At 36.8% G+C, this 26,687-nt stretch overlaps 1 protein-coding gene across 2 annotated transcripts in view; it reads right to left on the minus strand.

Moving 5' to 3' along the window:
- PTPN12 (protein tyrosine phosphatase non-receptor type 12) overlaps positions 1-26,687 on the minus strand; it is a 70,013-nt gene that overhangs the window by 4,409 nt on the left and 38,917 nt on the right. Inside the window, exons 7-14 of one of the 2 annotated variants that reach the window (XM_051805050.1) lie at positions 24,724-24,783; positions 22,928-23,070; positions 21,429-21,495; positions 20,764-20,841; positions 20,575-20,673; positions 12,167-12,252; positions 3,879-4,831; positions 906-983 (exon numbers count right to left, since the gene is read on the minus strand). In XM_051805050.1, the coding sequence (XP_051661010.1) occupies positions 906-983; positions 3,879-4,831; positions 12,167-12,252; positions 20,575-20,673; positions 20,764-20,841; positions 21,429-21,495; positions 22,928-23,070; positions 24,724-24,783 (1,564 nt within the window). The remainder of the gene's footprint in view (positions 1-905; positions 984-3,878; positions 4,832-12,166; positions 12,253-20,574; positions 20,674-20,763; positions 20,842-21,428; positions 21,496-22,927; positions 23,071-24,723; positions 24,784-26,687) is intronic. The other variant, XM_051805051.1, reaches the window with a different exon arrangement.

The following is a 26,687-nucleotide window of genomic DNA, read 5'->3' on the forward strand; positions in this document are numbered from 1 at the left end:
CAGAAAGATTTTTTTTTTAAAGGAAATAGCTTTGTTTCTTGTGTTGTCACAGAAAAGGAGCAAGTCCATAATATTCAGAGGATGACTTTGACTCTGAACTACCTATGCTTATGATGCTCAAGGGACACATTTACAAAACTTCAATGTTTTTATGCTGAAAGCATCTAGATTAACTACTTGGGCCAAAAATTTTTGAGTTTCACAATGACACTAAGCAAAAGCCTCAGTAAATAACTGCATCATATTAGGTTTTCTGGAAGATACCAAGCATCAGCCTAATTTATCACTTAATTTCAATTAATCTGTCTCGTATTCTGCCATTATTAGCTTGATGAATGAACTATGACAATAGAAGCACATCACTTGTGTCAGCTTTTTCTTTCAGTTACCCTTTTGATACAGGCAAAGAGTGAACTGCATTCAACTTGGAACAAACTGGGCTTGTTCACTACATGCAGTGCAGTATGATGCATCATCATCTTTCCTTTCCCCAAGAAAGGGGAATCAGATAAGCACTGTTCATGTGCATTCCCATTCCCTACCTGGGAGCAGCAGGAAACCAAAATAGCTGGGAAATTCCCTAACTGTACTGCATTTCCCCAGTGTATCTCATTTCCATACCCTTCAGAATGAAAACCAGGTCCATTAATATCAAAGTCTCCAATTACTTAAATATCATATAACAGCATGTTTAGTCAGAAGATGAAAAACAATTTCACTGTGTTCAAGAGCTTGTGAAAATTAAACCTCAAAATAAGCTAGTATACATGCTAGATTTCATTCCATTTTATAATTTGCTCCAACAGATTAACCAAAAGCAGAGAGTATTTGTATTGTACTCAAATACAATGCTGAAATGCTTTTCACATTTTATCTCCAGTTATCACAAAACATCAAAAACTCACTCTGTTCACTTGCTAATACAAATGATTCTGGTGTTCTTTCTGGGAGCGGGGGAGAGGATTCTTCACTAGCATCAGCATCTAAATCAAATATGATATTTAAATAAGTTAAAAAACACACTTAGATTTTCCTCCTAAACTTCTAGAAGTTGATCTTTTGATACATGAGATAATCCTAAACTTGGTATAAAAACTTATAGCAAAAGAACAGTTTGCTCTAAATATTATAAAACATTTTGGTTTACCAAACTAATGCCCTGGAGCAACTTCATACTAACAACAGTAAGTTGACATTAAGAGAGTAGGATCAGTTTGTGGGTTATGCAACAAAGAAAAGGAAAACACATTTCCAGACTAAATATTTTGGAGGAAAAAGACCTCAACAACTCTGATGAATACTTTTTCTTCATTATTTCAGCTCCCAGTTTTGCTTCTCAAGTCCATCAGCTTCCACACCACTGATATAACCTAGTTAAACAGTCTAGTGCAAGGTTTATTAACCAGAAGGGTAAAGAGGAGCCAGAGGAGATGGCTACTGTTGGTGCCAGTACCACATCCTGTCCCCAGTCTGTTCCCTCTCACCTCTCAGGAGGGTACTAACACAAGCTCTTCTGGCAGCAAAAGCCCCATTCTGACCTGCTAGAAAATCTGAAGTAGTAATTAAAGGTTTAAAACAATTTTAAGTAGCTGCTGCCATAAGAAATCTCATCTGACAACTGGACTCTGCACAGGATTCAAAAATATGAAGACACATTTCAGCTAATGAAGCCATGGAGCTTGACCTGCCAGCATGCCCTGCTGCTGCAGGGACAGAACTCCAACAAGTTGCACAAGCCACTGTGTTCCAAGTGACTTCTGAGACCTGCTCCAACTCAAGTTTACTATACAGCCTAAGAAAACCTTCATTAATGGAAATGACCTCTATAAAACCAGAAAATAAAGCCATATACACAGATATGCACTAACAGAAAGTGAGTTTTTAGGGTTTTGTTTAGGGTGTTGTTGCTGCTCTGGAGTTGTTGCTGTTTTATTGTTCTGTCTGTTTGTTTTTTTTCTTTTTAGCTCAGGGTACAACTACTTTTCACTTCATTTGAATTAAAAAGAGGATTTAACCATGCGGTAAGATCATGCACACCAGCAGTTATGGTTAAGCAATTAGGCTGCTGGTAAGTTCACAGGCAAGTTTCCCCAATGATTGCACCCATATTCCCAGTTTCAGACAGAAGACTCCTATGCAAGTATAAAATTGAGAAAGTCACTGTAAAACAAGGCTTAGAATCACTGGTGTAAAGCCATATAAACCTATATTCTTGAGTTCCAGAGGGATTACAAGACCTCCAACCAGAATATAAAATGGGAAGTGTTCACTATCATACAAAAAGGGATCAGATACACCCTAAATAAAAAGAGATAAATGATATAAAATTAATGTCAAAATTTTAATCCATTCCTGTGAAATCATCAACATACCAGCAGCACAAGGGCTGTACTGTTATTTCAGGACATTTCTGACACACCGTTACATGAAACAAACTCTAGAGTGACATTCCTCCCATTCTTTATCATTTATGGCATATCACTTATTTTATTTGCACATTCTTACAGCATCTACATAATGAGATGCATGGAGAGGTAATGATTTCCAAACAGTGATAAACAATTATTGCCCTGGGAAAGACGAAAAAAATCCTGGCTAAAAGGAGTATTGGAAAAATACTATAGCCTGTAAATCTAAAAACAAATCCAAGCAAGACTACTTAATAAAGTTGAAATAACAATGACAAAGGGCTTCGTAAGCTCTGCAGAGCATTTTTGATGTGTCACAATCTAAAAAACATACATGTATGTGCAAGTATTGTTCTGTCTGTATACATAATGTAACAAAAATCTATAGAAATAGATTGTTTTTAAGGCTGCAAAACAGTTCACATTACTGAATACATGACTTTTGGTGAAAGCTTAGTTCACCAAAGCTTAGTTTTGGTGAAAGCTTTAATTCAGCTGGTTCTGCACCTCACATCATACACTGAGCCCCATTTCACCTCACAGTCATGAAGTCTGCACAGACTCCTGAGGCGAGGTCATCACTGTAAGCAGCTCCAAGCACAAGAACTGAGTTGAATCCAGAAGCTCATGTTCTCCTTTCAGCTCCACAGCCTTTGCACAAGCAGTTATCGAGGCCTAATCTGTTCTTCCCAGCTCTGTCCTCCATCTGATCTAAGTGTGCCAGCCTGACTGAAATCTGCATCTGCATGTTTTGGGACCCTTTTGCCTTTGACAAACAGTGTTGTAGCTTGCAAACTTCCCTTTCACAAAAAAAAATTTAAAAAAGTTGTAAAAGATTAAAAGCCACTAAATAATTTTCAAAACACTAAGAAAGCATAACTTGGATTTTTAGATGAACGGCAATATTAGCTTGTCTACCCCGGCCACGTACAGAAAAAGAGGAAAGCACAGTTAAATATTTACAATGCTATTAAAATGCAAGATCCAAATCATGAGCAAGTTCAAAGACCAGCACGGTGAATGAGGTTACATCTACATTTTTAGGAACAGCACATCAACCAGTAAGCATGAATTTGTTCTGTATTTGGACAAGTCCGTTGAAAATACTTTGACTAGTCAAACCTCCATTATTATAGACACTTTCATGAAACTAGGAGTTGAGAAAAAAAATGTGCCAACCAATAACACAGAAACCTACAAATAAGGACACATTATAAATAAAGCATCAAATAAGTGCTCACAATAAAGCTTTTGAAGCAGCTAATCAAGGTCTGTAGTACTTTATAACAAAAATAGTTCACATGCAAACTGAAAGCTGGTAGGAAAAGTGTTGTGCCCTCTCTGAAGCTGCCACACTGCACTGATTCAATTCACATTTAGAAAATTGCACTGAAAAGCAATTTATTTTGTCCATCTCTACAGATGCAGGTAGGTTAAAACGTAGCAATTCTGAACCTCAATGAAACCTACCTTTGCCATCTTCAGAAAACGTTACAGCTGTTAAGTCTTGCCTAGCAATAGACATTGGCAATACTTTCCTGGCAGAAATGTTTTCAGTACTAGTGGCAGCAGAGACTGTGGCACTTGCGGTTGACACGTTAGATGCGCTTTTGCTCACGGCTCCATCAAAGTTCACCTCCGTGTCAGAATCATCTGAATGGAGAGGATTAGTAAAACAGAGGGGTGCTCGGACAGAAATAGGGGTATGATCAACATTATCACTGGAAGGATGTTCAACTGTGGTGTTTGATGCTAGAGAGAGAGTTTTAACACCGTGACACAAGGTGTCTGAAGATGTGTCTCCAGATGCTGACGTACACAGTGCACTTTCAGGCCCATGTAGTGACCACGTGGCATGTCCCTTTTCTGTCAGAGGCAGACGGTCTGGTCTTGGTGGTGTATCAGACACCTGCTGACTTTCTGGTGAAGGTATTAAGGCTGTATTAGACTGTGGCACATTGTATTCCACACGTGAGTTTTGAGAAGCATCTACAAATGAATCCCCTGAAATCTGTTCCTGTGGCTTAAAGCTCTTATCAATTACAGAGGATGACACAGGCTTAATTTTAACTGCATGTCCCCTGTTCAACAGGGAGTTCCCATCAAAGCTTCGTGGTCCCTCCTGAAGAGGTACCTTCTTGATCTCAAAACTTAAGTTGCGCTCCAGCCTTTTCTCTGCACGTTCGCTGGGTTCGTTCTTCCCTGAATGTTCTGTTGACTTATTATAATTCTCGTTGAGGTCTGTTGAATGCTCTGATGAAACCATGTGCAAAACTGGCTTTGGATGGTATCTATCATTGTCCTGCCACACCGTAGTGACTGTTGGATAAGCTGATGGGGGAGATGGTGTTAAGATTGGTGGTACTGGCAGAGGCTCTGGAGGCTGCAAGATTTCTTCTTTAGCATCTCCTTCTACAAGGCAACTGCAAAACAAACAAAACATGATTGTCTAAGTTTTCTGTATTTTGACAAGATTTTAGGTAGCTATCTCCCTCTGCAGCAGTAATGCTTTCATACCAATATCAAACTCCACACAGAGCTTCCAGTGCATACAGACAATGGTTATAGAATATGACTAATGGGGTAGGCAAGAACTAAGTCAACACACTCAAAACATCTTTCAGAACATCACAAAGACATGCATTCAGGCCACAGCTAATCCTCACTGATAGTTCAAAGATTGCTCACATCCTTTCCCAGAAGCATTTTTTCAAAGATGCTGTAAGACAGGCCCTCTTGTGGCAGCATTTCACTACTTTTTTCCTTCTGAAGTAGCTCAGAGAAACTTGACATATGGAATTTAAATTTCAGTAAAGCCAAGAAAAATTTCTTTCAAAAAAAAAAAAAGATCCTTACAGCCCACTTGATACTGAATATCTTCCTTCATTTTTATTTTTCTGTATATACCCAGGAGGATTTTATTTTTATATTGCTGTATTCGATAGTCTGTGAATAGTTGTAAGGTTAATGATGCAGACCAAGGTTAGCTGACATGAGGGGCATACAGTATAAAGACCACTCACAGTAGAATATATATGATCTAAATATATACAGTGCATATCAGTGAGACCACAGCACTTACAATTGCAGTTCATCTCAAGCTACTTAAAAGGAGAAGCTCTTCAAGCATATGGTCATTCTACTTTCAGATTAGATGCAGGGTAATTGACTATAAGCATTTAGCATAACTGACAAAAGTTTTGTCTACACACAGGAAATTAGGCATTTTTATAATTTTCATTCAGAGCTTTTAAAAAAACAAAAGGACCTGGACACACTCAAGAAGTGGGGCCAGGGGAACCTCACAAGGTTCAACAAGGCCAAGCACAAGGTGCTGCACCTGGGCCAGAGCAAACCCCTGGTATCAACACAGGCTGGGGGCTGAAGGGATTGAGAGCATCCTGTGTAGAAGGACTTGGGGGTGCTGGTGGGTGAGAGGCTGGACATGAGCTGGAAATGTGCCCAGAGAGCCGATTGTATCCTGGGCTGCATCCCCAGCAGCGTGGGCAGCAGGTTGAGGGAGGTGATTCTACCCCTCGACCATGAGACCCCACTTGGAGTATCCCATCTAGCTTTGGGCACTCCAGCATATGAAGGACCACACAATGGCACAAGAATTTCTGCCTGTCTACAAGAGAAAGGCATCAGACAGGTTCTCATTACTTGTCTGCATGTCACATTACAAAGTCAAAGTGATACAAACTGATTTGCTCCCCTACTTCCAAACCAGGCCTAAAATGGATTCACCAAGTGCAAATTCTTGAGACCACCATGACCTTCAGAAAAACAAAACAAAATAACCCCAGGGGACTGCCTCACACTTGAGTCTTGTACAGAACTAAAAGCATATCTGACCTGGGACAGGTGACAGGTGACCTGGGACAGGTTTCATCCCTGTGACTTCACTAGCACCAAGCTACAGCAGTATGGGTTGAAGAACTAAAATCCTTAGAAAGGATTCCATACTAAAGAGAACTGTTTGGATTCTCAGCTTACGAAAATCCCAAGCCCTAGAAGTACTGCAAGCTTCACAGCTTCCAAATTATCTTCTAAAAGTTACTGTATCTTTGCATCTGAAAAATCCCAAATCCCTTTGCAGTTCTCCCGAGTGACCTCTTTCATTGTCTGCTTGATTCCTGTCACAAAGAGTTGGGCCTCAAATTTCTTCTCCTTCTCTCCTCCCTGTGCTTGTATATCACTATTTTTCTTTACATTAAAACAGGAGGAATACAAAGCACATCAAAGCAATTTAACAGAAGTAACTGGGAACTTTTGCCTCTAGATGTTGTTGAAAAATGAATAAGCTTGAGACTAAGTTGTTTGCTTGAATTAGTAAAGAAAAGACAAGGAAAGGGGGGATGTAAGTTGTGCTCCAATTTAGTACACTCTAAGGACAGGAGAATTCTCTCCTCTTGGATTTCTCTCCTCAGTTCTGAATGGGGGAGGGGGACATGGAGAGGGGGAGAGAGAGAGTGCACTTGCACAAATGTTTACATGCCCCCTTTAGCAGCAGTGACGCTCATCAGTAATCTCTACTAAATCCTCCTACTGAAAATAATGGTTTTCCCTTATTGACCTCATTTTCCTGACCCAGAGTTATACATGCAATCACCAAAACTAATTTCTTATCTGGTACAGACATAACATTAAGCATTACAATTAGCTAAAGGAGCAAATTAGCATTAAAGTAGATATGACAAGGCTACAGGTCCACAATACCAGTCAAAATTCATTAAGTTCTTCACCAATTACTGTTCAATGAAATCACTCTACTCCCTTTGATTCATTAGTAAACAGAGACCCACATGCATACAAACTGTTCCCTCACATGTATCCATAGAGCTGATGACATGGGAAATGCTGCATAAATCAGCAACCTAAAAGTTGATTAAACAGCTTCCCTGTACACAGCTCAACAGAACTACTACAATGTTCTCCATTATATTTAAAGTTAGATGTCATTCCTTCACTCTTAAATAGGAGTTTACAGCAATCAAATGAGAAATTATTTGCCAAAATCATTCTTTCCCTTATTAATATTGAAGGATATCTGTCCTCAGAAATCAAGATGCCCAAATAGCATCCTAATGTAGTTTTTCTCTTTAAATAAGGAAACAGATGCCAACAGGTAAAAATTTTTCCATTTTACTGACATTTTAATATTATTATTTCACATGTTCTGCATTGCAAATAATGCTTTTGTTTGTTTCCACACAGCAGAAGTATTAGGATATGTACACATTCAGAAGGTCTCTTTGGCAGTAGCTTTTTCTAAAACTCTTGCCAGACAATCTTGGGCATTTTGTGCTGCTGCATAATGCATTCTTTGGGCATGTCCTTCAACAGCTGTGCTCCACAGACACTTCTCCCCCTGAGGTAGAAAATTATCTGAAGATGAACTACTAATACTGTTACAAACAACAGGAGACAGTAAAACCAGCTTGACTTAAAATACCACGAAACTAATAGAAAGTTCATGAAAGAGGATACTGAGATAGAAAAGAGCCAGTGAATCAAAGAAAGCCTGGTCAGTCAAGAAAGAGAATTAAGCTCTCCTGTATTAGACCTTTAAATAAATCCTGTATTGCTTTTATATATTGCAAAAGCAAGCATTTCACACGTACATTTGTAAAGCCCCACTGTGAACTAAAGAGATAGAAAGCTTTGTCATGACACAGCCTTGAAGTGTCTCTTCACTGCTACTAACCATCTTGGAATGAGACTACCTTCACACTTCCTCATACACAACTGGATATGGAATTTCCTGAGGTGATCAAGGCAGCTTTTTTGTACCCTTTTATTGCCACACAACCTGAGCAGCTGATGCAGTGCCCTGGTGCCAAAGGCTTCTGAGGTGTCAGGTAAACCATGATTTACGTGATAATGACTTTTTAAAATTATTTGTCATAATAACAGTTTGTCAAAAGTACAGCAATTTGTTTAAAAAAAAAAAAAAAAGAAAAGCCCTCCCACAGCTTTCCACCAAAAACGTACACATGAAAAAAGGTAAAACTAAAATGAAGTGATAGTAACATTATTTTTGCTTTTTTAGAATGTTTTAAAATTCCATTAGGAAAAGAGCTATATTATTAAAACTGGGCACCATGGATTCAGATTTAAATGAAACTTGGCCAGTGTTCAAAAGAAAAAAAAGCCTTAAGTAATCCACAGTTATTCTATGCAGCATACCATGGGGTGTTTCAAATAAAAGAGAGTGATGCCAAGGTCATGGAATGCAGCTGCTATGATCAACCAAAAATAGATACCAAGCTCTACACCCTCCCTCATAATTAAAATAGGAAAATTAATCTAAACATAAGCAGGTTGAAGCTAGACAACCACATTATTCTACTTTAGCATTAAATCACTGCCATCCATGCGACAGAAAAGCTGCAGCTCAGTGAGCGAAGCTGTCGCAAACTGTACTACAAATAATTTGTATGTTAAAAAAATTATATGAAAGTATAACAAATGAATAAAAATAACCAACTGGTGAATTTATCTAGTAAAATTTACTTACCAAGGCTTTTTGGTTTTTTAATTGTGGCACACAAATTACAGACAGCTAACTAAGATGGAACACCAATCAATCTTAGCTTTGCAGAAGATGCAGAGACAGTTTGCAGGGCTTGATATGAAACAGAATCACACTTAACCCTGGAAATATGTTTACTGTCATTAGACTGAAGTCCAGCTAATCTGATGAGAAGTTAAACTGCTACATATTTCACCTTTGCTCCTTCAGACAGTAGCATGTAGCTCTTCATTACACTGCATACAAAAAAAGCTGTTACCTCATCTTTGCTTTCTGTGAGTTTATGTCTGAGTTTCTGCTTTTATTTCAAACTGCATTTGAACTTGAAAATAAACTTTGAAAATAAAGAACTTTTTGTAACCAAGCCTGATTAAAATAAACCACCTCTTCTTCCAAATACTTCAGAATTAACTACTAAATACACAAATATTTCAAGGACTAATATTTAAAGATATTAAGATACTCTTCCTGCCTTCATCTGAAAATAGTTAAATATGTCTAACAAAGAACACTTTGCATCCCCTCAAGTCCTCCAAAGAAATTGGAGTCACCAGTTCAAGGTGACTTTCACTAGAAGTGATCATCAACTGCAAAGCCAAGCAATTTCTAGAATAAGGTGCTGATGTGTGCACTCATGAGTTGCTCTTGTTTACCTCTGTAATAATCAAGGGATAATATTAGAATTTTTTTATGTTGACATCAAATGGAGAGAGACATTAGGCTAAACGACTAAGCTTATATATTGTACAGCAAATATTAATTACATGGAACTATTACAAGGTGATAATAGATTGGAAGGCAATACAATTCCAAAACCCCTGCAAAACAAATATAGCTAGATGCTTCATGGTGAGCTAAGTAAATAAAATATCAATTTAATATGGATTTACTATCAGTAGCCTAAAGATACTCATAACTTCCAAGAAGAGGCAGACATAAAAGCAGCCTAGAAGTTATACTTTGTAGCACTCCTTCCCCAACACACGGCCAGGCCAACAGAAGTACTAAAAGGATTAATTATCCCTCTCTGAGTAAGCTTCCTATCTTACATGGTAAAAGTCTTTAGTGACATCTCATCCTTGCTTAGCACAAACACTTTAAGAGGAAGAGATCTACAAGTTTAAAGTGGATACAGAGACAACGTCACAATAATGTCACAATAATGTCACAAATCAGAGAAGAGACAGGTGAGAAAGCCACCTTCACAGAAAAATTCTACCCCCTACTGAGGGGTTGGCCAGAGAAAAGGGCTGTAGAGGAGATGTCACCCTCTCATCCAGCAAAGAGTCTTCGGGCTGTCAGAAAACAACTGATAGGCATCATAAGCTTTACTGTGTAAGCAAACATGGCTTGGTCTGGTAGCACTATGGCAGACAAGCACCCTGAGGTCAGGAGACATAAACCAACTCTCCTCCTGCTCAGTCAGGATCATCTCGGGCAGGTTCACCTGGAACCAAGCCGGCCCACAGTACTCTGCACTACTAGTCACTGCAGCCCTTTTTGCTTTAGAAAACAAAGCAACTGCTAAGCCTTCCCTTAAAAAAATGCAAGTTGCTTTACTAATTACACACTCTAGAGCCAATTACAACACAGAATATAAAGAATTTAAAAGCCTTATTTCTTTTCAAAAGTAGTAGCTTTAGCAACTTGCTTGTAACCTCTTTAGAGACAGCACACACACAGCTCGAGCACGCATTTGGCTGGCAACCTAAAAATGTTCCCTTCTCCATACGGGGATTACATTAGAATCTTTCATGGATTCTTCTCTCCCATCCTCCCCAGGAAAAGGATGTCAACCTATGCCAGAACATCCACAATACACAAAACCTGGCTCTATGTCCTGACTGAATCAGGCTGCAGATTTGTAAAGTTACCTCCCTCATCAAGAAAAAAACCATTCTACTAGTGGGTATTCTGAGCAGATGCGACTAATAGTAAATGAAGTCTTTCCTCAGAAGCATCTTCCATGAGGGGTATAATTAATTGTTTTTCAAAAATAATCTCCATTTTAGAAAGACAACAGCTTTGCTAAAAGCTTCCATTTATTCACCTCTAAGGAACCAATCTGCCTGCCAGTGCTGGCAGATGGAAAAGTATGAATTTATGGAAACAGGTCCAAAAAAGACCAGGATTTTAAGGAGAGATTAAAAGATTTTAACTTAATGCAGCAAGTAAAGAACAATGCAATACAGATAAGACAGATGTGTGCTAAAACATGAATTATGCATATATTATTATTACATGAATATATAAAATTATAAAAAGCAATGTGCACCTAAGATTATTTCAAGAAACATTAATAAGGAAATTACCTATTGAACAGGAATCATAATTCTAATTTCAGTGACTAAGTTTCAAAAAGAGCTTGGAACTCATCATGAACACAGCTCATCTGTCACCATCTTAATCTACATAACTGAATACAATCACATTACCATCAATCTAAATAACGTAAAAAATATATTACCTACACAGCACAAACTGTGTCATTTGGTTGTAAAAAGCCCCAACTCATTTCCATGTCTCTTTCTTTTTTTATTTTATAGCAATAAAACTTTCCTTATGACTAATTATTAAGTAAGAATATTAACTGGCTGGTGATTCCTTATGTCATTCTACAACTTTAGGAAACCCAAGTGCTTATTTATGTCTATGTAATGACAGGCCATGTAGCACAGGCAAGACCACCTGCCAAGGTCCTATATAGCCTTCCACAAGCTAGCTAGGGGACTTGGACACTTAGTTCAGGAGAGTTGCTTATTTAGTTTTCTTAACACTCAGGTTGGGTACCCATTTTAGGCTGATGAATCTGTTGATTCAGACTTACTTTTGGCTTTTTTAAAGTTAAGTCTATGCATTTTAAGAGCTAGAAAGGATTTTCTTTTTCCTCTGTTGTATGAAAAGACTGGTAAGATCAATTTTTCTTCTCAAGAAGAACAGCATTCTGCTGGCATACTCTAGTCAAAAGCAGTAGTTATCTACTCATAGATAGTCATTGCAAGATTGAGATATTCAAACAGACTTCTCAAAGTAATTAAAGGTTCTATTTAGAGTTAATTACAAGATTTCTATCTGCATTATGTACATTTCTATTCATAAATAGAAAAAAATGTATTTTCTTAAATCTTTTTAGTATCAGTAGCTTTATTCTATTTTATATTAATGAAACATGTCAATCTTTCAGTCTTTCAGCTTAAAACAGTCTATTAACATAGTTAACTACCTGCGGGTCCGTGGAGGCTTTGGTGGAGGAGAATCCTGTTTCTCAGCATCTGAAGAACTGACAGCATTCTCTGTATTGTTTTCATCCTGATTAAAAGAAAAAGGGTTTTTTTTTTACTCATGGTTGTAAAGCTGATACACACAATATTTGAACTGTGAAGTTCAGAGATTCATAATAATACTTGACAATAATATATAACAACACAACCTATTTTTGTCTATCATATAGAGATCACTTTCAAAACTCTACTAAGTGCAAAATATTATTCTGTATCTTGTGTATCCAACTTCAGATTTTTCTGACTAAAGATTTTGTTCTGCTTGTAATTGAATAATCCACTGCAGAAAATTCTCAAAAGCTGATCTTTCAGGTTAGTAGTGAGCAAGCTTTGTTACACTCTCCCAATTATTCATACTGAAAGCATTTATTTTCCAGTCTAATTAGTTTTGCTTTTACAATCACTCCACTGGAGATAAGGCTCATCTACACTGTACTACGAAAATGAGAATTTCAGCTACTGTAAAGTGACAAGTGGGTAAGATCTAATGCATTGATCTAAAACACTTTGAAATCATCTCTCGTTTGTGTACAATGAAGTTTAATTTACTCAGCAAAGCATGAACATTTTAATTTTGCTTTAGGAGGACCATAAATATAAGATATATTTTATATATGTATTTATTTATAAATATATGTATCCATACACACTTCTATGTATATACACACAAAATATTGTTGTGGGTTAGCTCTGGTAGGCAGCTAAGCCCCACAAAGCCACTCACACACTCATTTCTCCACCCCACCCTGGACATACATGTGCCACAGCCAAAGACCCAACAAAACCAAAGAAGACCTTAGTGTTATCTTAATTTAATGCCTATTTTACCTAAAGGCTTTTCTTGCAGGAATTCTCTTTCAAAAAGTAATTTTAAAAAAGAACAACAAACATCCCAAATCAGTGCAATACATTGCAAAGCAGAATACCAGGTTCATGCAATAGGGTCTGCCATCTGCCAGGCTACCTGCTCAGACTGGTGACAGAGACTGACCTTCTTCAATCTTACAAAACAAGAGGGAATTCCCTGTTAATTTCTGCTTCAAATGTGATAGTTGCATTTCAATTCAGTGAGCAATTTCTGCTTTGGAAGACAAACTACAAGTAAGTTATCTCAACAGCTAACTAATCTCACTTAAATTTAGATTAATTATTTTTAAGTTTTTAATTTCTATTGCTAGTCTTAAAAGTTACCATACCACTGTTGGCTACTGTGAAGAGTCTATTATCAAATTCTATTCCTCAATGTACTAAGTGGAGCTTTACCTGCAAAGAAAAAAATTAAATCTTTTGATCTTTCTTACTGTTTTTCACCAACCTCCCCCCTTAACTTGCTGTCAAATACAATATTGCACAAGTACTCCAGCAGAAATACCCTATTGTTCCTTAATAAATGGATTGTGTTAGCCCTTTCAGAGAAATTGCACAGGGAGTTCATTGTCCTGCTGACCAATAGCTGTAACTATCGAGGTTTTTTTGGAGTAAGATTCAATTAGCAGATAAAAGCCACTCACTCACATTTAAATGAACACAACTGGAGCTCCCACTACTGTCAATCAAGGTTGGTTGGTTTTCACAGAATCACAGGACTTTGGTTTGTGTTGGGAGGGACCTTTAAAGGCCATGTAATCCAACCCCCCTGCAATGAGTAGGGACATCTTCGATGAGATTAAGTTGCTCAGAGCCCTCTACAACCTGACCCTGATTGTTGCCAGGGCTGAGGCATCTACAGCCTCCCTGGGCAACCTGTTCCAGTGTTTCATCACACTCATCACAAAACATTTCTTCTTTCCATATAGCCTTGCTTCAGCCCCACAGCAATCAAAGTTTCATAAGGCAGAAAGATAATAGAAAGAGTGAGACTTCACAAGAGTTCCTCCCCTTGACCATCAACTTCTCCATCCTACATCCGATCAGAAAAGTCTCCCACTTCAGTTCCACCAGCACAGATTTCTTATTTATGCACTCAGTTTTCTAAAGGGTATTGGCAAGGGAAAGGGTGTGCCTGTTGGCTGTGGTGCAGACTAACTTGTCCAGAAAACAAACCAGCAGCTGCATCCCTGTCCTCCTGTGTTTGTAAAGTGAAGTGTTTGTGAACAGAATGTTTCCTGAGATATGCTTTTCTCACAGGCGGAAGAAAAAGCTTATTAAGGAAGCTAACATATGTCAAAGCTTTTTAAAACTCCATGTATACAGTAAGAAGCTGTTTCTAGTTGAGATAGCAAGAAGCAGCTGAAGAGGCATTGCCATTTTTGCCTCTGGTAATAAAAGGTATAGATACACCTTACAGAAATGTGTATGAACTCAAATATCCAAGGCACATACACAACCACGGAGTTTACAAAAACAATTACTTGGAAAAAAACCAATTTAAACCCCCAAACAAACCAAAACCAACAGAAAATCCACACACAAAATGGTACTTTAAAATTTAACCCCAGAAAAGTCAGTGGTTACTGCAACTTTGTACACTGGGAAAGCTTCAGGCAGATAGGTGTTCAGAAGTTTTCATCTGTGCATTAGGTTAAACTCCATACCCATTCACTGTTTTAGTCACATTAAATGAGGAGCAAGAATGTTATAGGAATTACTGTCACCAAAAAAAGAGGTACTTCACTACTCTTGTCTTACTTAATTAGCTCAATGGATTGACGACTTTGTTCACTTTTAGATAAGCAGATGAAAGATTTTTACTTCAAAGGTTGAAGATGATAAAACTTTAAAGCAGTAGCCAAATGCACTAACACACACAGGAAAGAAGAGAGTACTCATATATCAGTGCTGCTGTTACTACTGGCTCTCTTCTTGTTTTTGTCCAAAGAAATGCTGCTGGCTGAACTCTTAATGCAAGGCTCTTACTTGTTTCCAGTTCCATGCCACAAGAAATAGGGAATAACTGGTATTTTGGGCACCCTTGAGTGATATCAACTCACAGATTTCCCTGTCGTATATCAAAAGAAGTGAAAAGGCAAACAGGCAGAAAAACTAGCACAGAGCAGAAAAGAGGAAGATCAACCCTAAAAGTGAATATAGGGTATCTCATTGGAATGACCACATCTGTTGAGAAGAGCAGATGGCAGTATTAAGAAAAAGCCTTCCACAGCCTTCCTAATCACAGCTTATCGACATCAGTCAACACCCTCCTGCTTCTCTAGACAGATGTTGCACTCTCGGGCAGAATACAGTTTTTAGAAGTATCAGCTTAGACAAACCAGGACAACATACGTAGTTCACATATAATTTTTTTAAAAATGGATTAACAAATGTGCAATTCAGTGAAATAAGTGCTCAGTGCAGCACTCTGCTTTCTTACAGAAGATACTTATCCTACCCTGGCAGACTTCTCACTACAACAGAAGCATCAACAATAGCTGGGTAAACAAAAGAAAAAGACCTTTCCCCAACCTCTGTGCATATATGCATCAAATACTCAACAGTGCAAGAGTTTGAATGTCCTCGCTGAGGGAGCAGCTACTCAGATCAATGTTCAGAGTTAAGAATTTATAGGTATTCTATTAAATCACACATATATAGAAATGTGTGCATAACTACATATGAAAGACTACATTAACAGAGCAACTCATGTTCCTGTAGTAATGCAGAGAAACAAGGAATTCTCATGGCAGATGCAGTGTCTGAATTCAATTTGCTGAAGTGACCTAAACTGTTATCATCTCCCAAGGGTGGGTCTTTCTCCCCATGGCTGAATCACCAAAGACAGTTGTCACTAACTTCAAGCAAATAGAGGATCACAGTCTTAGACTGAGATTTCACACACACTGCCTACAATGCAAAACCTTTTGCCCAGGAATTGCAATGTATAATTTTTTTTTTGGAACTCACAGTGGAAATATTTAATGTCATTCAGAAGCTTTCTGTACTGATAAAATACTGGCAAATTTACTGCAAAGACTCCTCCAGAAGTAATCCCTTAAAAGGAATTGAGGCATTCCTTTTGCTCTTATAATAAAGCATCATGGGAATCACTTAGAATCAGTAGATAAAATGAGAAATATTTCAGACTGAAACGATACACTCCAGTGACTCAGATTAAATAAAACATTCTAAGCACAAGCAACAAGATAAATGTCACTGAAGACATATATGATTTTTTAGAATGCCATGATGGAAAAAGTATCTTTGCAAGCTGCAAAACAGCAAAGAGAATATGATCAGCAAGGTCTTTTGACTTACAGTTTCTAAACCACTAATGTTTCAAATCTCAACATTGTTCTTATAGCAGCTGATTCCTCCATGACTTCTAAAAGTGCAATCAACCACAGCAACAGAACTCTGTCTCTTTTACAGCAAGAAATGCAAGAGACACTGGAGAGTATCAGCAATGCCAGATTTTGGAGAAAGTGTTTATTAACACAAGCTTCTACTTGTGGATAAGGGTAAAACAAGGACTTGCAGTACTGTAACATGCTTGTTACTGTCAAGAGACAAAATTTAATAATAAGTATTTTTGAAGTGATAGTGAACTTGGTTGTTTGTTTTTTAATCAATTTTCCTTTTCCTACATCCAATCAGAACATCCAACTTGATGGAATTCCGTCTGATTCAGATTTTCCAAGACAGCTATGGCTCGCTTCAGATCATGAAGAAACTTCTCAAAAAACTTGTAAGATATTTTACTGACACAAATCTGACTGATATCTTATCAGATGATCAAGACTAATCAACTCACATATGTTTCAAAGCTTCCAAACACAATACCAAGTGTTATATTTTCACAGCAGTACTAACAAAACCAATGATGGCAAAAAGCACAGTTATTGACTTCAAATACATGACAATATGATCAAAAATTCCAGTGTGAAAGGGGCTGAGTCCAAGACTGTTCCAGTTTAATTTTTTGCAAATTTAAGAGTACTACTAAGGGGGTGTGTGTTTAGTTCTAATTATCAAATTTAGCATCTGAATTATTTTCTTATCAGAGAAAAATTGCTCCTGAGTAGCAATTTTTCACTCTGAAATTTGACTACTGGGGGGACTGTTGAAAGTACTGGTATCTGAGCAGAGCTTTTCTCATTTCATTTACTTTTCATACTTAGTATTATTTTAAGTACATCTGTAGTTCTATACATTACAATATGTATAACTCTATGGTAAGAGTATACAATTACTATAGTATATCATATATGCATTCTCTACATGGTTTCGAATCTTTCTATCAAATCCTAACAGAAATTCTAACCCTGTAAGTCTCTTTTCAAACACTGCATGTCTTGTTGTTGACTTTTTACGTTATTGTTTCCAGCAGGGCAAAGCTGGCAAGTTCACAGGAACACACATTCAGGATTGTGTCTGAGCTACTTCCCTATGAATACTGTGCTTGCTGCCAATCAGATTAACTTTTTACTGTGATGTTACTGGCAAGCCCTGCTTACAAAGGCCTCGGTAACTCAATTCATTCCAAACACTGCTTGAAATGAGAACAGCAATTGGACAACAAAACCATGAAACCAAACCCTACAGAGCACTCCAGCTCTTCAGAGTTATTATCAAAATAGAATAAATGAAACACTTCCCATTCAGCCCCGTAGTATCTCCTATTTAACTAACAGTAATATATCCAAAGTAAGCACATTATTTTATTTGGAATTGTTTCCACTGGACATAATTAAAATCCTTCACATGTTCAAGATTCCACAGTTACTGTAGCATCTGCAGGCAGAGTAAGATCTGTGAAGGAACCTTAGAATATTACATTGTATTTAATAAAGTTATTTGAAAAATTCCTGCATCGGAATCAGCTTTTAAACTAAGATACATTCCAGAACGCTTGTTTCGTTTTTAAGAGAAAGCAAACTAAAAACTTTCCAGGGAAAATCAGACCTTATATACAACAGATACTACATAACACCCTTGGAGAGAAGAAAAGGGAGCTTTTTCAGAATAGCAAAAACACTGTCTCAAGTAAGTCTCAGAGTTTTAAGAATCTGGTTAAAGCTACCAAGAAAACATTAAACGGCATATGTGAGGTAAAAGACTTTCCTAAACCAGTTAATTCCCTGAAGGCAAATTTCCTAACAAATGGACAATAGCAAATTAAAGTACCAAATTTTTAGATACAAAAAATTTTTACCTATGAGACCTTTTTCCCATCAAGCTTTCTGCAGAAATACTCAAAGCTCCATCCAAAGAACAACCTTTGATGTTTGTCCAGGTTTTTAATGTTTGAATTCTGTAATATACTTTTGAGATAAGCAGACTTGACCCGCAGACAGTATTCCAGTTGCAAGGTACCCACACAATGACATTACGTTCCATGCTCTTATTAGTTTCCAAATAGCTGCTAAAACTCTATTTCCTTTTCAACTTACTGATTACAAACCAAGATTATATCCAAGAAAACTCAGAACTCAAACTCCATCACTGCCATTCAGAGTTGGTATTTCTCCCTGTCTCACCTCCATGCACATTACCCACCCATCATCTATTTGCTCTTGTTTTATTACTCAGCCAGCAAATCTCTCAAGCTCTGCTACAGAAAGCACTTGCCTTTGTTACAGAAACAGTATCAGTTTGTTGTGCCACTGCCTTACTCATGTTCTGGAATACATAAATAAGTAATAGAGTATATATAGTAATAGGCAAATAAAAGACCTTTTGTGATTCTATATAAGAGCACAGACACAGGTCAAATGAAAGTCAAATAATCAGAAGATACAGTAGACTGATCTACCTATTATTTTATGACCAAAACTCAAGTAACTAGAAATCCCTTATGTACAAAGCTAATAAATCTGCACATTCCAAACCCTGTCATACTCATTCCTCAGGAAAAAAAAAATTCACATATCAGCTTAATCAAACTTGTAACTAATAAAAGCAGCATGCACTATCGATATTTCATTTAGTCCACAGGCTTCTCATCATGACTTAAGATTCCAGAAGTGTTGCATTAACTGATATAAATTCTTAGGAGTTAAGAGAAGGATGTATGCCTTTTTTCCAAGAATGAAAAACATTACAGACTTCCTAGAAAGCACAGTATAGAGCAGCTAAACCCCTAAAATTAAAGCAATGCTTGTTAATAAAAGCAGATTTAAAATTGCTTCCAGATATTTCACAGGGTCCTGAAGTTACTACTCATACTCCCTTCAGAGACCTGAGGAATCTACAACAATTAGGTACTGAAGGGACAGATAGAATCACTGAAGACACAAAACACAGTCAGGGATGAAGGATGATACAGAGTTCTGGACTGTGGGAGAGAAAGAACATATCGATTCAAAAAAGCCACTTTTCATATAGTGCCCAGTAGCAGACAAGAAGACATACCTAAACATAAAATAGGGAAAAAAACTAAAGGGGGCGTGAAATTTAAAGCTGAAGTACAGAAAAACAGAAAAAATTCTCAAATACTGTGATTACCAATGAAAAACACTATTTTTTCCACTTCTTTTCTCCTTTATTAAAAGGATAGAGCACGAAGCTTCCTGAAAAAGGCATTTTAAACTTATTTTTCTTTCCCCCAATATATTCCAGTGCAAACAGTACTTCAACACGACATCAGAACTCAGTAAGATCATTCACTGCTATTCCTGCTCAACTCTGTCAAGACTGTTGGGCCAAGTCAAGGCAGAAGCAATGTCATTCAATACCCAAGTCTCAGGTGAAGAATCCGATTAACACCTATTTCCTGCTTTAAAATTGGGCCCAACACCACACTGGGGGGAAGGAAGAAAAAACTTCAGTAAAGGTTTTCCCCTTTAGGGAGTTTAACCTAAACATAGATCAGACAGAATTCACCGATATACACACTGTGTGTGTTAATTTATTTTTATTTGTATGCAAACATATGGATACACATATTTGTATACAAATATATGTATATATAGGCTGGAGTTTTACTTTTCACTTGCTCTTCATCACACTGTTTAAAAAGCAATTTGCAGAAGGTCAGCCTTTCCACAAAATTTCATTTGCTGTCAATATATCAGAATTGGGCTAAATACTGACAATTCAAGCAACAGATCAGTTGACAACTACTGTCACCTCACCAAGGTAAGGGCACATTTCACAATTCAATATTGAGTTAAGAGTCCTCCATTTCATCCAGACTATAATTCTTTCCATTTCTTCCCCCACTGCAAATGCATTTGGTGTGTATTGTAAGTGTTCCTATAATAACCTGACTCAACTTTTACAACCAAGTCCTCAGTGCAAATTGAGTATAGACCAGCTGTCCCTGCTCAGCAAAAACCATTTGCAGTTCAAACAAGTTCTCTATGTGCCTTAACACCACTGAACACTTATCTTTAAGAACTAGACTTCACAGGAAAATCTTGATCAGAAGGTAACAGCTACAGCTGATTGAAATTCATATGGGAAAGACACATACCACTCCATCTGCAATCTTCCAGTCTGCACAACTTTCATATTTTTGCAGTTGCTTTTCAAATAGTTGTGCTATGGCTCGATGGACAAGTTCATACTGCTCCTACAATAGATTACCAGAAAAAAATTAGTGCACAAGACCTTAACAAAGAATAATGATATATTATCACATTCATTTTAAAACAAACTATACCTTTGTCTGCACTGCAGAATGCCTTTGTGTCCTCATTTCCTGTATTAAATTAAATACATTGAATTCTTCAGGTATTTTCTGAAATACAGAAGCAAGTCAATTAGATTAACATAGTTGATTGCCAGAAAAACAATACAAAAGCTGTTAGACATCCAAAACCAAGTCTAATTTCGTAGTTAAAGCTGATCTATTCTCTCCACACTGCAACTATTAATTTTTTTTTAAAAGCAACTCCAAATTGACATTTGATTTAGACCAGAGGAGAGCATTTCAAGTATTTTCAAAATGAGACATTCAAAGTCATTAATATGATGTTTCATTATCCAAAAATCCCAGAATGAAGTTATCCCTTCATATTTGAAATATCAGTCTTTAGGAGCTGCAACATTAATCAGAGAGACTAAGAAAGTTGAATTTGAAAAATCACTTTATATTGAAATATAGTTTTTAAAAATTGGAATTTTATAGTGACCTTTTTAGATAAAAACTCATTGTTAAAGGAAAGTAAGTTCATACTAAAGCATGAATGCAATGAAACTAAACATCCAACCTCTCAAGGGAGTTCCAGGATGTCATAAACATTTCACTATTTTAGAACACTTGGAAGCTCAATCAATCACAGTTATGCAATTACAGAATGCCACAAAACTTTTAAGATTCCTTACCCCAGCTTTAAGTAAATTCCATGTATAATCTATGGCACAGATGGCTCCCGTTCTTCCACACCCTGCACTATGAACATAAACAGTTATGTGTTAGGAATTATTTTAGTTTGTTAAAAACACACTCTAAGCTTTATATTTCCAGAGTCCACATTAAAAAAAAATTATCCAAATCCCTCAACTATCATTTTAAGCTCACTCAACCTGACACTATGGTGTGTCTCAAAAACAAACAAACAAAAAAATCAGCAGCGCAAAATGGAGCATTGAAGTTTTTAATGCAAGTTTTTCATAACCATTTGGAACAGTGCTCACAAAAGATGCTTCAGTGCTGACGATTTTATTGCTCTCTCTTTCATCACACTATTACCAGTTACCACAGTAATACCATGGTAGTTAGCTTCAACGGTAGGGATCTTGTCCAAGTTTAATGACAGACACGTTAAATGGCAGAACAGAATATATTTAAAGACTTTTTGCATTTTTCTGATTTAGTATTACATCTATATTTTCTGCTTTTTAACTAAAAAACATAAATATCAAAGTTATAAAAATGGCAATCAACTATCACGTTTATTTTTCCTAATAGCATGAATTCCCCCATTTTACACATGAAGTTATAATTCATGCATATCTACTACATTATAATTACACTGTTGTAAAGAGCCAACATTTACAACTATATTGACATTCAAGAGAAACAGGACAAAGTGAAATAGATTTCAGTGCTAAGTAAGTTTTTTATGGGTTTAGTTCTCAATTACTTAAGAGTGACAAGTTTAAAAAGAATGCAGCTAAAGTCAGTACACTTCTATGCATTTTAGGAGAATAACTAAACTCTAAAGAGTTTATAAGCCCCAACAACTGACATTTCCTGGCTTATAAATCTGAATTCATTATTTTCCTGACATAATACATGAACTTTTGTTGCTTTAAAAAGCATCAAGTATCATAGGCAAAAATTTTCCAGATAAATTATCAGAAACTGTGAATTCACCAAAATATCTTCACAGCAGTTCAGTTTCAAGTCCTTCTGTCAGGCAAATTTCAGGTCAAGGATGAAATAGTTGCTTAGAAGCAAAGACTTCCCAGCTGGAAACTACAGTCTGCCCATTAAAGATGCTTTTTGTCATATTAAAAGACAGAGTTCTTAGTGATGCACCTGCTCTGTAGTCTCTCCTATCGCGAATGGAGCTTTCACTTCCATAACTGATTTGCAATCATCTTCAAGGTCTATTTTGTCCTCATGAGGATTTACATGTCTTAAGAACCACAAAATGGTTTCCCTTTCAAAGGTTCATTCTTTCTGATTGATATTCTGTCTTAAACTGAAATAGAAGCAAAATCTTACTGTGGCATCAGCTTTAAGAAAATGAAGGCTGTATGATTCTGAATTAAGTTTTGACTCAAGGAATTTTTTTAAACTGAAGTAAACAAATAAATTCTGATTTAGAACCAAACAAAGACATACATAAATTTGAAAAAATAAATATATTTGATACCTGCAGTGTATGCAAATTGGTACATCTTCATGTTCCTGGTATTCTCTCATCAAGCTGATCATGTCCAGAATAGAATCAAAAGATGAAGGGACATCATGGTCAGGCCAGTTAACATAATGAAATTGGTAGACACTACGAGTCTCCTAAGGGAGAGGCAGGGAGAAAGGCATTAATGACAGCACACATTTGAGTGTGTATGAAAGAAGTAGTTCTATGAACCTTCACTTTTTGTGTGGACAAGCAAAGTCATTTACTGTATTAAAAATACTTACAGTTTATATTACTTTGAAAAACAAAAGAGGAATTCTGAAGTAGTATTTTGAGGGCTGCTAATGCATAAGAAGATGAACTATGGGACAGTACAGAGAAGCCCATGGGATAAAGGACCCACAAAACTGGACCACGTTAAAAGATTCTACGTCTTTGCAGTCATAAACTTGGAAAGGGAGAAAGAAAGGGAAAGACCACATGAAAATTTCTTTTTCTAATTGTAATTTAGTAACTTACATTGGGAAAGAAAAGGCAGGGGGGAGGGAGGTGTTGTTTTGTCATATTACAAAATACAGTGTGTGTGCATGTGCTCACGCTCAGAGGGAAATTAAGAAAATGAGAGAAATAATTAAGACTGTATTTAAGTATGGATCACAACAATAGGTACACTTTTGTTCTAGTAATATGAGCTACAATAGTACTAAAGACAGGGTAGGAAGCAGGCTTTAGAACAGCCTAGTTACTCAGCTACTTGAATCCCTGAAAATCCTCTTCCTCATCATTATCCAATGATAATGATATCCCCAGCTACCAGTAGAACTGGTAGGCAGTTCTACTGCACCTTTCCATGCTGTGATCACACCTCTGGATTGCAGTATACCCTTCAAAGTAATGTACTGGAGGGCATGAATTTTCTGATCAGTGTTACAGGCTACAAGTTTCAAGACCTAAGCTACCTTCTATTTAGTTATTTAAGAAGCAACATAGCAGCCTCTTGAGCATGGAAAGTTATCTATTTTTGATGCTTGACTTTTCCCAGACCTGTGGAAATGCCATAGGTAGTAAAAACTAGAGACAATGCAGCCTAAGAAAACCCACATTTTAAAATCCAGATGATTATGTAAAACCAAGGTCATCAGAAAAAAGGAAGAATTACAGCTGCCTATTAAGGTCCATCAAGAAATTTCACTTAATTACTTTTAAAAAGACCAGTGATTTTTCACATTAGCAGAACTATCAAAAAAACATATCTGAATTTGTTTTTTATATGAAAATTGAAAATTAAAAAGAATCTTCTTAGTCCTTTTTTTACTGCCACTTTTAAGCTAAAACACTAAAGTTCTTTCTTGAATATAATCAAGCTTCAGTCAAACTGATTTCCTCTTGATAATAAATCAAAGTGTAAGGCAAATTCCAACAAGCACACAGACTTTACCCAAAAAGATGCTAACTAGAAGAAACAGGATTTTTTTTACAAGTTTGACTGAGTTTGTCATCATATTTTCAATTGGATTAAACAGTGAAATTCTCCTAGGGTGGCAGAAACTTTTTAGTTGTTACCATATGGTCTTCAATAGCATAACACACCTTAGGATAAACAAGAACATACATAAAAGACAAAGAGTTTCACTACTCTTCCCTTATATACTAAGCTTATAACATCACTTCTAAACTTCATGATTTATACACATGCAGAGTCAGCATCTAAAGAAGTGAAGATATTTTTATGAGTTTCCACCATTGTATCTTTTTAGAGACCTTTGAGCAATCATTGAAGGTCAGACCAGAAGTGACCATATACTTACATTTTGAAATTCAAGTAATAATGTTCTAATGAAGTAATCTGTTCTTGCTTGCTCAGCTTCCTAAACACAAGAAAACAGTAATGAACTGGGGGAGGGGAATCAATATGCAGCATACAGGATATAACTAAAAACTCCAACTTTTAACTCAGATGCCCTTTTTCAATTTACTGGTTTTGTATCTATGATTTCCTCAAGAGGGCCAATAAAAACATAAAATTACCAGCAACTAAGTTTGCTACATAACATGTGTGAAAGAAGTTCCTTTTACTTAAAAATGTGAATTTTGAAATGAATGTCTAGTCTGCTCCTGAAACCATCAATAAATCTTGTAAGAATATTTCTAAGTATCTCTTTTGGTTTATTTCTCTATACTTTTAATTTAGAGATTGCCTTCCACAGCCATCTCTCTATAACACTTTTGCTGTGTAAACTTCAGCTTCTTATCACTATCCTGTGATATCTCCTTTAATTTTTTCCCCTTTTCATTATTTTCAGTTAAGGGTGCATCTGAATGAATCATTAATTATCTTGGTTGTGGCCTAAAAAGCCTGGCTTCTAGGTTCACAGAATTTTCAAATCTGCCTTTGGAATACCAAGGAAAGTTTATACTGCAGACATCAAACAATATTATTGTACTTAAAATATCAGTAACATCAGAATTTGAAGTTGCCTTGAAAAGCTTAGCCTTACAGCTACCCACAGAGAATTTAGGAGATTGCATATATGCTTTAATGTATTTCTGTCTCCTACTGGGAATTTACCATTTCCCATGAACAATTGCAACACCTTGTGGGTTTAAAGGAGATGGTGCATAGCAACAGAGCCCATGGACACTTGTGGACCTACAGGTAATACATTCTCAGCTGTGGTCAAGAAAGCAATTACACCATACACACAAACCCTTTCCTCCAATACCACTAGGTACAGGGAAAAAACCAGCCAAATTTAAATCAATTTAAGGTAGGAAAAGGCTACTCAGATTTTTTACAGACTAAAATTTGCAAGTATATATATTTCCTGACAAGATGAACTTGAAGTGTACTTAATTCTTGGTAGACTATTTCAAAGTAGTATTAGTAGCTCAATAAACTGGCATGTTAGCTCTCTCTGAACACCTTAAAACACTTCAACTGGAAAACAGCAGCAATTTCTGTCCAAACCCACGTAATTTATTTAAGAAGTAAAAAACAGTTTTGAGATCAACCTGGAAGGGATCAATTCTACTCTTTTAGACTATGAACAGCTAAGGCCAATGATGAACTCCAGTGTAAAAAGTTCCCAGTAAGATCATTCACATTAAGGAGAGCCATGCTCATCACTTCAGTGCCATGTTTCATTCCCACCCTAACAGTAACTAACAGCACAAGGTAGACATTGATTAAACTACTCTGTGGCAAGATTAAAAATAAAGACACGGGGAAGTGTTTTCTTCCAACAACATGATGCCAACGTCAGAAAGAGCAGGTGACAAAAAGCAAAACTCAAACAAAAAAATTATCAAATTAATCATGCACTGCCTGATTTATAAAAGTATGGACAATACAGGGACACACTCAACTAAGGAAGTCTGTTTGTCTGTTGCTAGAAGCTGACAAGTACAAGGAGAAGGATCATCCTATACATGGTTTCTCTGTTCTCTTCCCTTAGGTCATTAGGCTGTCATTGAACACAAGAGATGGGCTGGATGGACCTTGGTTTCACCTGGAATGTGATCACAGCCCTAAGAGCTACAAGTTGGACAAACAGGCTAGAAACACATTTAAAGCAGGAAGGAATAAAGATACATAAACAGGTGTGGACAAAGGTAAATTGGATACTATCCCACACCTAAGGAATGCTGATCATTTTGATTTTGGTGGCTATGGTCCCACATGCCATATTCTCACCCATACCCTGAGAACCTCACAATTAATGGAGTCAGTTTCTGCTATTTCCTTTTGTAAATGGCAATTGCATCATGACTT

The sequence above is a fragment of the Manacus candei genome, unplaced genomic scaffold, assembly GCF_025592945.1.
Source record: "Manacus candei isolate 608988 ecotype Guabito, Panama unplaced genomic scaffold, ASM2559294v1 h1tg000063l, whole genome shotgun sequence".
Lineage (NCBI taxonomy): Eukaryota > Metazoa > Chordata > Aves > Passeriformes > Pipridae > Manacus > Manacus candei.